At 37.8% G+C, this 14,846-nt stretch overlaps 2 protein-coding genes across 3 annotated transcripts; one reads left to right on the top strand and one right to left on the bottom strand.

Annotated features, from left to right (window-relative positions):
• Window positions 1–3,248: 3,248 nt before the first annotated feature.
• Window positions 3,249–12,540, bottom strand: RBM7 (RNA binding motif protein 7). 2 transcript variants are annotated; one of them, XM_033203805.1, is made up of 5 exons: window positions 12,304–12,540; window positions 11,197–11,359; window positions 10,197–10,284; window positions 7,495–7,588; window positions 3,249–6,086 (listed from the first exon to the last, which is right to left on the bottom strand). In XM_033203805.1, exons 1-5 carry the CDS (start codon window positions 12,397–12,399, stop codon window positions 5,724–5,726), a joined length of 804 nt encoding a protein of 267 aa, XP_033059696.1. In that variant the 5' UTR covers window positions 12,400–12,540; the 3' UTR covers window positions 3,249–5,723. The 2 variants fall into 2 exon arrangements, with proteins under 2 accessions (XP_033059696.1, XP_033059697.1); XM_033203806.1 differs by having other exon boundaries at window positions 7,495–7,585.
• CUNH11orf71 (chromosome unknown C11orf71 homolog) lies at window positions 12,468–14,541 on the top strand. Its single transcript, XM_033203807.1, has one exon. The coding sequence runs from the start codon at window positions 12,741–12,743 to the stop codon at window positions 13,122–13,124; it is 384 nt and encodes a 127-aa protein (XP_033059698.1). The 5' UTR covers window positions 12,468–12,740; the 3' UTR covers window positions 13,125–14,541.
• Window positions 14,542–14,846: the final 305 nt, after the last annotated feature.

Raw genomic sequence — 14,846 nt, 5'->3', positions numbered from 1 at the left:
TGTAGGTAGAGACAACAAAGATATAAAAAAAGATCCATGATCAGGCAAATAACTTGAAATTTAAAAAGACAAAAAAAGACAAAAGACATTAAAAAGATCCCCCCAAAAAGTTATGAGGAATACTACAATGTCTGAAATGAAGATTATATTGAAAATCGCTGATTAGACATTGCAAAAGAAAAGATTAGTAAAGTTGAAGTCATAGCATTAGAAACTACTCACAATGAACAAAAAGAGAAAAAGTAATTTTAGAAACTTTGTACTAGGCTGTTGGGCAAGATGGCTTATGCCCACAATCCCAGCTCTCTGGGAGGCTGAGGTAAGAGAATCACTTGAGGCCAGGAGTTAGTGACCAGCCAGGCAACAAATTTTTTTAGAAAAAACTAGCCAGGAATGATGATGCGTGCCTGTAGTCCTAACCACTGGGGAGGCTGAGGCAGCAGGATCACGTAAGCCCAGGTGTTTGAGGCTGCAGTGAGCTATGATTGTGCCACTGCACTTCAGCCTGGCAACAGAGGGACATCCTGTCTTTAAGAAAAAGATACATAGGCCAGTTGTGGTGGCTCACACTTGTAATCCCAACACTGGGAGACTGAGATGGATCACATTGCTTGAATGAGTCCAGGAGTTCAAAACCAGCCTGGGTGACATAGCAAGACCCCATCTCTACACTACAAAAAATAAAAAATTAGCCAGGCAAGGTGGCATGTGCCTGTAATCCCAGCTACCCGAGAGGCTGAGGTGGGAGGATCACTTGAGCCCAGGAGGTTGAAGCTGCAGTGAGCTATCGCACCACTGCACTCAGCCTGGGTAACAGAGTGAGACCTTGTCTATAAATAAATAAAATTTCAAAATATAAATAAAATAACATTTTATACTTAACAGAGAGCTAGCTATATGACAACATCACGCAGCCTCATATAAATGCATTGGAGTTTCCAGAGGAGTGGAAAATTGGTATTAAAAAATTCAAATGTCTAAAATTTTTTTTCAAATCAGGTGAAAACTCCAAAGATTGATGCAGCTCAATGAACCCCAAGCGCAAGAAACATGAAGAAAACGATGTCAAGGCACATAGTAATCAATTGCTCAAAACCAGCTAGAGAAAAATGACACATTGTATACAAGATTTCCTTATGGGAAATAATCAAGAGAACAATGGACCAACTATTTTTATGAATTGAAAGAAAAGAACCTCATCAATTTAGAATTCTATACCTAGAATTTATTTAAATATATATTTCAAAATATTCTTCAAAATATATTTCAAAACGGTGAAAGAGACTAAAAGATTTCATCACCTGCAAAGCTGCCCTATGGGAAATACCACAAGAAGTCTTTCAAGCACAATAATTATACCAGATAGATAAATGGATCTGCACAAAGGAATGAGGAGCTCCAGAAATGGTAACTATGCGGGTAAACAGTAAGATTTTTTTCCTATTTTTTCTTAATTATTATATATAATTTTCTTATTATTTAAGAATCTGCCTATTTTAACAAAAACAAGGTAGTGTAGGGCTTATAACATATATAAATGTAAAATGTATGCCAAAATAGCACAGCCAGTCTCATCTGAGGATGAGAGGGAATGTAAAATATATTGTCAGGAACTAAAACTGCACTATAACCAGAGATATTGGGAGTTTTACAAAAATTGTAAGAAATACTATGTACAACTCTATAGCAATATATTCAGAAAAAGGGAATGGTTGATTTTCTTGAAAAGTATAAATTATCCAAATTATTTCCTGAGAAAGTAGCAAACCTGAAAAGATGCTAACTGTAAAGGAAATTGATAAAGGAATCAAAGAACTATTTCTAAAGCAAACCCAGATAGCTGTATAAATGAGTTCAACAAATCTTGAAGAAACAGCTAATTCCTTTATTATTCAAATGTTTGGGGGGCACGGAAAATGATAAGCTTGCCAATTTATTTTATAAGGCTAGCAGAACCATACTCCTAAACCAAACTAAGATATTACAATTAAAAAACAAAAGCAGGCCGGGTGTCAGTGGCTCACGCCTGTAATCCCAACACTTTGGGAGGCCAAGTCGGGCAGATCACCTGAGGTTGGGAGTTCAAGACCAGCCTGGCCAACATGGGGAAAACCCATCTCTATTACAAATAGAAAAATTAGCCAGGCGTGGTGGTGGGTGCCTGTAATTCCAGCTACTCGGGAGGCTGAGGTGGGAGAATCGCCGGAACCCGGGAGGCGCAGGTTGCAGTGTGCTGAGATTGCGCCATTCCACTCCAGCCTGGGTGACAGAGCAAGGCTCTGCCATAAATAAAATAAAAACAAAATCACACATTATTCATGAATACAGATCCAAAACTTTTTGAAGTTTGACAAAATGAACAAATAGAATTCTAGAATGCATGTACTGTGACATGTAATTCTCAGGATGCCATGTTTTAGGTTTAGAGAGGCTATTCAAAGTTTTATGTGTTGAATCCTCCTTTTCCTTATTCAATTAACAGAGGGTTTAGAGAGGCTATTCAAAGTTTTATGTGTTGAATCCTCCTTTTCCTTATTCAATTAACAGAGGTTCTTCCTTTCATCAAAAAGTTTCAATGTTAAATATATGCCAGGCACTGGATCCTGGGAATGCAGTGATGAATAAGATAAGGTCTGTCTTCACGGAGCTGTCTATGGAGACAGACAAGTAAAAAGAAAATTATAATACAGTCTAAAGGCTATGGTAAGATATAAAGATATTTGGGGAATACGTAACTTGGCACTGAATCTGCATTTCAGAGCTCTGGAAAGGCTTTCTAAAGGAAGTAGTGCATAGGTTGAGCAGTGAAGGGCAGTTACTATGAGAACTAAAGTGGTGAAGTCATCAGAAGAGATCGAAGTAGCAGATGCCGAATGGGGTCATATTAAGTTGAGAATTTTGTACTTAAGTCAGAGGACACTGACACTTTATTTCAGGTGAGTGACAGATTTACATCTTCAATTCTCAAGAGTGTGGAATGAATTTGAGGAAAAAACACTGGAAGCAGGAAAACATTAGGGTGTTCTGGGAATAATCCTCTTGAGAAAATTGCCTACTCTAAGATGGTAGCAGTGGGTATGGGGAAAGTGGGCACACACAACATAATCAGAAAGTGGTAGAAAAATTTTATTTTAGATAGGGAAAGGTAGAAAACACTAGATTAAGTATAAAGGGATTTTTTTACTATAGTACTTGTCAGAAATTTTACGGTGCTGTTTTTGAGTAAAAGAAAGTCACACAATAACACACAATGGCTTCCACACATTTGACTTTTTTTTTTTTTTTTTTCTTAGAACACCTTTTGAGACTAGCGTTCCATGGGAAACACTCTGGGAGAAACTATTCTCCCACAAAAATAATTTCTTCCTTTCTGTTCTTGCAGCTTTTGAAATAGATGGAGCATCCCAAATCTGAAATCTGAAATGCTCCGAAATATAAAACTCCTTGAGTGCCAACACAGATGTGACACTCAAGGCAAATGCTCATAGGAGCACTCTGGATTTTCAGACATGGGATGCTTGACCGACAAGCATTAAAGCAAATATTCCAGAACCCAAAACACTTCCCAAGCATTTTGGATAAGGGATGCTCAACCTGTACTTAGGAGTTGTCTCACCAACTATATTCAATTTTTTAAGGCTGTCTTGTCCTGTTCTTTACGCAATACATGTATTTAGTTTGGTTACTTTCAGCTCACTGAAAGTGAAGTGAAAAAGAAGATTCACTGGAACTTCACAAGCTTCCCTCAAAACGCCATTGAAAAAGATTATTCTGAGTCAGGGTCATCGGTTAACCAATATGAAAGGATCTGACCCACAGATAAAGTTGTAATAACGCAGTATTAGGCCGGGCACAGTGGCTCACGCCTGTAATTCCAGCACTTCGGGAGGCCGAGGTAGGTGGATCACTTGAGGTCAGGAGTTTGAGACCAGCCTGGCCAATATGGCGAAACCCCACCTCTACTAAAAATACAAAAACTAGCCGGGCATGGTGGTGGGTGCCTGTAATCCCAGCCACTCAGGAGGCTGAGGCAGGAGAATCACTTGAACCTGCGAAGTGGAGGTTGCAGTGAGCTGAGATCCCGCCATTGCACTCTAGCCTGGGTGTCGTAGCAAGACTGTCTCAAACAAACAAACAAAAACAAACATGCAGTATTAATCTTTGTTAACATCTACAAACCTACTAAGTTTTCATATAGATAAGACACCCAAAAATAATAATCTCATTGGAGACAAATTCTGTGAAATTGCTTAAGCAAACAAATTGTTTATCTTAATTCTATACTGAGTAGTTGAATAGCTCCATTTACTTAGATACAGAAAAACTGAATTCATTTATAAACAGGAAATCTAAGTGTACTTTAACTCCTAGAGACCACTGAGGGTAACTAAAGTACTCCAAACTACAATCGAGGGGTCACTGAAAATCTATTCTGAAACATCATGCTCTGTATGTACAAAAGATGTATTTCAGGATGCTCAAAATTAAAGAACTGACATTCTAAACAGCAGGCAATTAGTGAATAAAAGTATGTTGGTAATTCTTTGTATACAATGTCTCTGAAGTCAGTGACATAAAAAAAAATAACACACACCCTTCCTTTTATATTTTCAGTATATTAAAAAGGAACAGTACAAATGCTGTGGTATTAAAAAGGATCCTTATTTTTCAAAGAATGAACTTTTATAAACAATTCTGTAATGAAATGAAAACAGTATCTTAATACATTAAAAGTTTTTGTTAAACAAGATTTTAAATTTTTAAAATTAGAAAACGTTGAGATTAAATTCTTTCAAAGGTTCAAACAAAAAAAAAACCCTATACGATCTCCATTACATGTGTCTTTGTACACATCCTGGGCACTTTGAAAATGTTAAAAGTTTTTAACGTTTGACTGACAGAGGCAGCACTTAAAGGCTCCATGAATCTTTTTTCCGAAAAAGTATGCTTTCAGTAAAACATTTTACCATTTTATCTAACTATGCACTGACACTTTTGTTCTTCCTGAAAAGGGGATTTATGCTAACACTGTATTTTTTTTATAGGTTATTTTTTAAGGTAAAAATATACATGTAGAGATATTTTAACTTCCTGAGTGACTTATACCTCAAATGTGACTTAATGAGCAATTTCTAAATTTTAGAGTGAAACAGTATGTGTAGGTCTACACATGTATCTTCAACTAGGGTAAAGCTCAAGAGCATGTCACAGAATTTATACCTAAATTATCTAAGAAGTTAAGCAATGCCTTTATCCCCAAACTTTACCAATAAGTCTTCTCAAATAGAATGTTAGTAAAATGAATCACTGAAAAGTTATATTTTTGAATTAACAAAATACCAGTAGCCATTTCAGACTGTCAACTTGGACATTTTCTTGATTCACTAGCAAGAAATTTCTTGCAATACAAAAAGATAACAAATAATTAAAATATCTGCTTTATCATACAACTTCACTCCCTCCTAAAGTGTCTAAAATGATTAGGAATTGTAGCACTTTCTTTTGCATAAAACCCCTTCCTCTTCATAAAACCCTGAGGTGAAAGGTTATTAATGTAATAAAACCATAATTCATTTTGTATTAAATTGTAGCTTTAAAAAAATGTATAAAGAAATGTGACAACTTGTAAAGCTGCTCTGTACAGTTTTTCAACAAAATATTTCCATATCAACTTAGTCGAAGGGCCTAAAATGACCCTATAAAAACAATGTCCTTTTAACACGTTAGTGTCGAGATGAACGCCATTTTCCATCTCTACTACTGTCTCTTCTGTTTTCATAGTCATGGCTCCAGCCATCATGATTCCTATCTTCATAGAAGAAATCATCTCTGTTTCCTCTGTAATGATGGTCAGAGCCATGATCAGTGTAACGCTGTTCCCGGCTATAATGTCTATCTGCTAGGTAGGGATGAGAATTCATTCTGACTTTACGCTGTGATGACGGTGTATCTTGGCGCCACTGAGAGCTTGAAGACTGGTTAAAACTATGACTGTGTGATTGAACTGATGGTGAAAATCCTGATTGATCCAGAGGTGGAGAACCAAATTTTCCACCATATGACATTTGTCTCAAAGCACTGTTCATCTGAGGAAGAGGAAAAGCAGAAATGTTAATACTTCTAGATACCAAAGCCAATATGTATTTGGTCAGTTAACGGATGAAAGAAAATAAAGTCACTCTTGCCTAGAGGGATCCTCAATTAAACACAACTAAAGTAGTACAATAGCCTCAATCATTCCAATTTATACCTACGAAATATATATACATACATACTACGCTTTGTCCTCAAGAATGCAACTCAGAATAAGTCACACAAAATGACTATAATGCAAAATCACTGTGTAAAAACATAAAGAATCAGGAGGTCAGTATCATTAGGAAAGGTTTCATGAAGGTGGCATATGATCTGGGTATTAAAACAATGGATGGAATATTTGAAGAAAATATTTTAAGGGGGAGATATGCCAAGAAAAGGAAATTGCACAAACAAAAATAAAAGGGAAACACAGACCAGGTTCACAGAATACCAAGTAATTCCGGCTGAGACAGGTTACGGATCTTAATAAGTAGTAAACAATGAAAAGTAAGGCTACAGGGTTTACTGGAATCAGACAGTAAGAATCCCTAATAATTGGGTTAGAGAAATCTGACTTTATCTTACAAACAATGGAAAGTCAATGTGCAAGAAGATAAACAAAACAGAATTGTAATATTAATTCTGAAATGGTGTGCAAGATGAACTAGTGAGGGGGAAATAGGGGCGTAATTGACTAGACTGGTGGTTCCCAAATTCTGCCTGTGGATAAATATTAGTATATGATCATTTTTATTTGAATATTCTACAGGAAAATTAGAAAAATAGGCAATATGTACATAAAAGTTAACATCCTCTATACTGGTCTCTCAAATTGATTTTCACATCTATATTTCATTTTGCAGACCTATGAAATACAAAAGCCTGGGGACTACAAGCCAAGATCATGATTTGGGTACCAAATAGTTACCAAGAGCTTCCTACCTGAACAAGTGATGACAAAGATAAAACAGTAGAAGATAGCTAAGATTTTAAGCCTAGTCTCATGATGACGTTACCACCACCAGAAAAAAAAAAAAAAAAGTTTACGTTTAAAATGGAACTGGTCTAGAAGACCCAAGTTTACGATAAGTCACTCAGGATAGGGTACAAGAACATCAGACAATGAGTAAATGATGGTTGAAAAGAAAAACAAATGTAAAAGCAGTTTTACTTCTATTTATCTTCAGTCTTTTAAGTGTATATTTCAGCCCAGTGAAAACTAAAATGAGTGCTCAATCTATAAAGATCATGCTAGTCTAACAAAAATTTGAGAAAAAATTTTTCTTGAGGACTAAAGGAATAAAACCTCCAACTTTGAACAAAGTTAATTAAAAACCAGTTATTTGATACAATATGAACATTTTAACTAAGGATGAATTTTTTTTGGCAACTCAAGTTGAAAAATAGTCAACCTACCACTGCTTGTCTCTGAAAATTTTCTGGAGAAGAGAAAGATCTCTGAATTATCTGAGCTGATGAAGTCATGTTATCCATAGTCCTTTCGTACCTGCTAAAAAGAAAACCAACATATAACCATTCATTCACTAAATATTTACTAAATGACAACCATGAGCAAAACGCGTTTCTCAAAGGTTGGCATGAATAAGACAGACAAGGTATCTGCTCCCATGCAGCCAGAATAAGAATACAGACAAGAAGATATTTTCTCATGATTGTAAGTGATAAAATGTCTGATTAAAGATCAAATGGAAGTGAAACAGGAGGTTCCCCTATCTTTTAGCTGGTGAGGGACTGCCTTTCTAAAAAGGTGACATTTGTAGTTAGAACTGAACAACAAGGTTACAAAGAGGCAAAAATTTCCCAGCTGAAAGACTAGTGCAGGGGTGAGCAAGTATAGCCAGTGGGTCAAGCTGCCAAATCCAGTTTTCCCTAAACAAAGTGTTATTGGAACACAGCCACACCATTGTTTTTGTATTATCTATGGCTACTTAAGTGCTACAATGGCAGAGACAGAAACAGTATCTTCTGCAAAGTCTAAAATATTAACTATATGGCCTTCTCTAGAAATAATTTGTCAGTCCCTGAGCTAATGCAAAGACCTAGACTGAAAACTAAAATGAAGAGAATTTGATCGACTGGATATGTGGAATGAGGGAAGAAATAAAGGATCAAATCTAGACTTTTGGCTTGAGTAATTAGGTAGACATTTCCTGCGACAGAAAAGAGAAAGAAGTTTTGGGAGGTAAGGAATTAAGAGTTCTATAACATACATAGGATATTACTTTTGAGGATTTATACCTTATTCCTTATTTATTAAAGGGATAACTTGCTCTACAGAAAAGCTCACTTTAAAAATGCTTTAAACTATTTTAAAATGTCTTCAGAATCCTATAACCAATTGGCTAGTCTTACAGTTTGGATCTTTTAATTTTAGGCTTTCTCAAATCAGATTATATTATATTATCTGTATGCTAAGGGAAGAATTCAATTTATAGTATAGAAATGATAAACTCTCTAGCCTTTGATTAAAACCAAAGTATTTACTTGTACTTTTTTTTTTTCTTTCAAAGAAATTCTTTAAATAGAGAGACTGCCTTGCTATGTTGCCTAGGCAGGTCCCAAACTCAAGGCCTCAAGTGGTTCTCCCACCACAGCCTTCCAAGTAGCCGGGACTATAGGAATGGGTCACTGCACCTGTTTTTTTCTCCCCATGAAATTCTAAGAGGGAAAACTTTTTATTTTCCTCTACCTAGGATGCCTTTGAAGACTCCATTAAAGTAGCTGGAAGTGCTTTAAATTCCAACTTTACCAAGAAATGTTTAAACGCTGTTAATTAATTTCAGCTGACAAGAAAGAACACCGGGAGGGTACATGTTTTGCACTATGGCTTGCTCACTATCCACCTTCCAGTATCTCTTCATATCCATCCACTTCTCTCCAGCTCATGACATTACCTTAATCTAAACTATCAACCTCATCCATCAATAGCTTCCAACATCAATACCTTGCTACTAAAAGCTTCCTCACTGCTCTATTTTCACTCTTGTCCCCTCCAATCCATTCTCCCATTGCAACCAAACAACTCTTAATATATAAACTTGTTCCTATCAGTACCCTACCTAAAACATTTCACTGCCTTCCTATTCAATTTTAGGGTAAATCTCAAAATCCTGATTATAGTTTACAAGACCGTCTCCAGCCTATCTACCAAAATCCCCTACTGCTCTCCATTTTCATTCATTATGATCTAGGTACACTGGCTTCTTTCAGTTCCACATTCATCTATATCATCTCCTTCTCCTAAAATTTTCTCAAAGCCCTTTCTACTCTTTCTTTAGAGAACTTATTACAGTAATTGAACAGGTATTCACAAAAATATATATGTGTCTTCATTTAGACTTTAAGCTCCTCTAGATAATATATCATAGTGGCTGGGCTCAATCACACTACACTGCCTGGGTTTGAACCCCAGCCCACTGAATATGAGCAAGTTAACCTCCATTTTTCATTTCCCTTTATATATAAGGTAGAGATAAAAATAATCTCTACCCTCATAAAACTGCTGTGAGGAATAAATGAAATCATACACGTAAAAGATTTGGTGAAGAACCTGACATATGGCAGGTATTTATTAAATCTTCCTTAAACGACTGTTAAATAGCTCTATGGATACACCGGGAAAAACTGTCCCTGGTAAAATATTAACCTCCCTAAAGAAAATAAAATTATTTAAGTAAATACGATACTTTCTAATACTCAGTACCTGAAGGGATTTTACAAATCATTTAATTCAACTTCTTTTCCTTACACATGGGAAGATGGGACTAAAGAAAGGAGACTAGCTCAAGATCACACAATTGATAGATGCAGACCTAGAATCCAATTCTAGGAATTCTTAGTCCAATACTCTGCTGACTAATTGGTATTTTTAACTGTAAGTAACAAGCAATTAATGACTATAAAATAAATTAATGTTTTTCAATGAAATAGTAAATAATGCAAGTAGTGAGGGTAAATAATGTTTTGAGAAATTTTGTTTCAAGTGTATACATGTACTGTACACGTATGTGGGGATGGTCATGTCGCTCATGTGTTTTGAGGCTATTCCCTATAAGAAATCCTGGTAAGTGATCTTAACAATAAGTGAGAAATATTACCTGCTAGGAGATGTGGAGGTAGGGCTTGAATTTCCAACATGATGCTGGGGATATGACAAACTGACATCTTGCGAGGCATGACTACTTCCTAAAATGAAATAATTTGAAAAATTATTCTTGATAGAAAATCTAATTTGAAATTTTGTCTTCCCCACCTGAAATCACTCCAAAAAGGTAAACACAATCTAAAAGAGAAAAATCTCAAACTGCTGGCCCAGCGCAGTGGCTCACACCTGTAATCCCAGCACTTTGGGAGGCTGAGGTGGGCAGATTTCTTGAGGCCAGGAGTTCGAGACCAGCCTGACCAACATGGTGAAACCCCATCTCTACTAAAAATACAAAGAATTAGCCAGGCATGGTGGCGTGCACCTGTAATCCCAGCTACTCAGGAGGCTAAGGCAGGAGAATCGCTTGAACCCGGGAGTCGGAGGTTGCAGTGAGCTGAGATTGTGCCACTGCACTCCAGCCAAGGGTAAGACTCCCACTCAAAAAAAAAAAAATCTCAAACTGCTGTAGACGGCTTTATGGCTTCATCAGAGTGAAAATTATAAGTGTATAACATCAGATAAGCAAAACAAAGCATTCCATAAATATCCAATCTGACCATAATTTTCTGATCTCCACCCTAAATTGTAAGACTGGATACATGGCCAGTTTCATCCTCACATGATCAAGAATCAAAATATATGAAAGTAATTACAAAGCAGCCAGGAGAAGCATTTTCAGAAAATAAATCTAGCTCTTTTTCAGAGCACCCAAGCCCAACTCTCTTAGTGATACAGTTTATGTTCTTTTCACTAACCCAAAATGAAACTTTAAGCTGTTTTAAAATTATAATTTCAAAATCCATGTGTCAATGTTACCCGTTTTCAAGATAAAGTTTGCCAATCACGATGCTTAAGAAAGCAGTTCCATCAACAAATAAGAGGTTCTTTAAAACTGAATAGTAAATTTAAAAACAGCAGGAAAAAATGACCCCCTAACCTCATTGGACATTTACCTGATCTAAATTGAATTTTGATAGGCCTTCCATAAAGTTTGATTCCATTAAGTAGATTCATTGCATAAGGAACAGATACTTCATGTTTGAAATTCACAAACGCAAACTGCTTTGGTTTACCATCCTTATCTTTTGGAATTTTCACCTTTATTACTGGCCCAGCCTACGAACAAAAAGGTGTTTAGAATTTAAATAAAGCAACTAAAGGAAAACACTCAAATTTTACAAATACGAGATGACAAAGTTAAAAAACAACGGAAATGTAATCAGAAACTTCTTTTAAAAATGATGTACGGATTTCCACTTCGGCTACAGTAAACATCCTAGTTATGACCGAACATTAGATTTATTTGGGGAAGGGGGCCCATAAGGAACTGAAAACACAATCACTTTTGCAGCTCACAGCACTGTATGGCTTCTCAGCATAGTGACCAATCGCCATTATTTTGCCACTCCATGAAAATGAACATTTATCAAGAACAAGAGAATGATTTTCTTGAACCAAAAACTGACTTTTGTATTGATTAATCAAACAATACCAGTTATTAGGGGATAGGGATGGGGGGAATGGGATACTCAGAATTTTTCACACATTTTAATATAGCAACACTAAAATGCTGTTTTTCTACGGAGTACTTAATGACTTTATTTTACATATTTTAATAATGTTGCAATTTGATAAGCAAACTTTAGGGGAAAACTGACACAAATAAATTAAAATATTAAGTTCCCAGTCAGATAAAGCAAAGACAAATTATCCTAAGGGGAAGATGAGAACAGGAGGGATAAGAAGAAGCACTGCTCAACGAAGACCCTACACACACACTATGTTCCCAAGGACGCCTGGATCTCTAATTACCCCGAAACTTGACCGAGGATCCCTCCACCACCTTTAGTCGTCACTTTTGGCCTAAACGAACCAAGATCTTCCAGGAAAGCGACACCCAGCGAGCGTTTCGCAACCCAGACGCGCCCTTCACCCCCAAACAGCCACCAGTCGGGTCCCCTGACGGCCACCCGTCAGATAAGCAAAACGGGGTGGCCGCTGGGCCAGGCCCTAGGCGAGACGGAAAACGAAAGGCAAAAGAGCCGAACCCATCCGCTTACCTGGTGGAAAAGCTCGAAAAGGAGCTCCTCGGTCACTTTCGTTTCAAGGTTGCCCACAAAGAGAGTCCGATCCGCTTCCGCCGCCGCCGCCCCCATCTCAGCGTCGCCCCCTCCCTAACCTGGCCAAAAGGTCGTGGCCGACGCACCCACTGCGCATTCACGGAAGCCCCACGTCCTCACGCTCCCTGGCGTCACCAACGCAGACGTCCGTTGCGCTTGCTCTCAGCGGGCGTCGACTTGTGCGGACGGATTGCGCATGCTCGCCAGGATAGCGCTCGATAAAGGCAGGGCGGTGTCTGGCTTATTCCTCAGGCTCAGTTATGGCTTCCGGTGTGGTTAGTCACCCGATCCGAGACAGGCTGAACTGATCTGGGGAGCCGCGAAGGGCCTTTCTTGACCAAGGGACGTAACGCAAATACTGCGGGCGGTGTTTGAGGATGGCCCTGAACAATGTGTCCCTGTCCGCCGGTGATCAGAGGAGCAGGGTGGCCCACGGCTCTTCCCACAGCGACCTCAGACCGCGGGCGTCAGCGTTGGCAATGGTCTCTGGAGACGGCTTCCTTGTTTTCAGGCCTGAAGCGATTCATCTAGGACCTCGGCAGGCTTTGCGACCAAGCGTTCGTGCCGAGAGCGGTCGAGTGAATGGTGGCGGCCGGAGCCCAACCCGCTTTATAAACGGAACGGAACCGAATGGCCGGGGCCGGAGCCGCCAGGCCAGATTCTCACCTTACCCTGGCGTTGAACCCGATCTCCTAAGAAGTGTGCTGCAACAGCGCTTGATTGCATTAGGAGGTGTCATCCCAGCTCGAATTTCAGCTTAAACGACCGCCTTTCCTCTGGCCCTCACTTACTTTGTGAACAGGCCTTTTTAAAATCCTTTCTTGGTGTAGCAGCAATCTTGTTGTCTTATTTTTAGATGGATGTATTTTCATTTAATACGTGGGAGTTATATGAATATATCTTAGCACTAACGGAAGTGTAACAGTTGATAGATTTAGGTGGTTTTATGCAGCCAGAATGATTGGATCAGGAAAAGGGTGGAAGGGATATTCTTAGGTCGTCACAAAGCTGAGCTGATGGGATCACCCTCCCCAGAGGTCAACAATCCATCCGTTAACTCAGACACTTTACCTTTACTTCTGTTGGCGAAAAAGAAGTACTCCTTTTTATTACAGTGATTTATCCTTCCATCTTTTCCTTGACGTTTACTATCTTCCATCTCTCCCTTCACTTTTTTCAGATGTGTCTACAAACAAACTCCAATCGGAGTCGCACTAAAAATAAGAACAAAAGCTAAACCTTACTGTTCTTTCAAATTATTAATTCAATTTGCATTCCTTTCTTTGGCAACGATTCCAAATTTTTACTTTATATTTGTAATTTTACTATTAGCATTCAGTGCCAGCGCCTTAATCTGAATCTGCTGTCCTAAAGTACACTGGTGAAAACATTAGTTGTACAATCTCCTATCAGAAAACTGTTCATCTCTCACTGTAGTGCCCTCCTTGAAATTTGTGTTTACTCATTAAACTGACAATATGTGGGGTTCCCTGTAGTAAACACTGTGTATGAACTTTACACAGTCTGGCCATCAAGAAAGATCACGGAGTATATTCTAGATGGGGAGGCTACTAAGTGAATAGGAATCACCACACTGGGCTGTTTATTAGGTACAGTAATAAACATAAGTACTGGTTGCAGTGGCTTTTTTTTTTTTTTTTTTCCTTCATAATACTGCACTGTCCTGGTTCTTCTCTTACCTGGCTGATCACTCCTTATTTGCTGATATTTTTGTTCTCTTAACCATACGTTTCCCAATGTTTAAAGGGTGGTATTGTGAGAAAGTTACTGGGTTTTGTAAGTGCCAGCTCTTTATATAAGCAGGTAGACTAGCTTTTTCCCAGCAGACGCTTGTCTGTTTAGACTTCCTTAAAATAATTATGTTCAAATAAAGCAAAATCTCCATACACCACATAGTATTGAATTGTTAGAACTACATGTTAAGAATGTTGAGTAAACAAGATAGCTTCCATAAGAGGGTGAATTAATGTAGTGGGAATTCTAGAAACCAGATCATAGGAAGAATGATTAAAAGAATACTAATAGCTACCTTTTATTGAGTGCTATGTGCAAGTCAATGTTCTAGGACTTTTATTGCTTATAGAGATATTTATTGAGAACTTACTCTGTACCTGCTACTGCCTGCAGTAAGCACTTAGAATAAAGTGGTAAACATGATAAAGTATCTGTTCCTAAGGAACTTCGTATGTTATTTGATTCTCACAGCAGCCCATAAGGGGGTACTTGACTTTCATTTTGTTGCTGAAAAACAGCCTGAAGGAGATAAAATAAACTTTCCAAGGTCATATAGCTAGTAAATGATAGAGCCCTGCAGCCTTTCAAATGAGGTTCCTCATCTGAATGCCAAAAAAATGACTTGAATAACTATTTTCTTAACTTTCCCAAGGATAATATATAACTAATATTTTTTTCAGATAACTAAAAAGAAGTTAGTTTGTAATATACAATGGATGCCTTAACCT

The sequence above is a fragment of the Trachypithecus francoisi genome, unplaced genomic scaffold (assembly GCF_009764315.1).
Source record: "Trachypithecus francoisi isolate TF-2019V2 unplaced genomic scaffold, Tfra_2.0 Lachesis_group8, whole genome shotgun sequence".
NCBI lineage: Eukaryota > Metazoa > Chordata > Mammalia > Primates > Cercopithecidae > Trachypithecus > Trachypithecus francoisi.
This window is presented reverse-complemented; position numbering and strand designations above follow the sequence as displayed.

Bases quoted from the DNA above. Each gene is read 5' to 3' on its own strand.
- RBM7 (XM_033203805.1), bottom strand. From the start codon at position 12,399: ATGGGGGCGGCGGCGGCGGAAGCGGATCGGACTCTCTTTGTGGGCAAC. The intron at 11,360-12,303 runs GTAAGCGGATGG...TTTTGTTCGTAG, and splicing joins TTTTCGAGCTTTTCCACCAG to GCTGGGCCAGTAATAAAGGT. The intron at 7,589-10,196 runs GTAATATTTCTC...TTTTCTTTTTAG, and splicing joins ACCTCCACATCTCCTAGCAG to CAGGTACGAAAGGACTATGG.
- CUNH11orf71 (XM_033203807.1), top strand. From the start codon at position 12,741: ATGGCCCTGAACAATGTGTCCCTGTCCGCCGGTGATCAGAGGAGCAGG.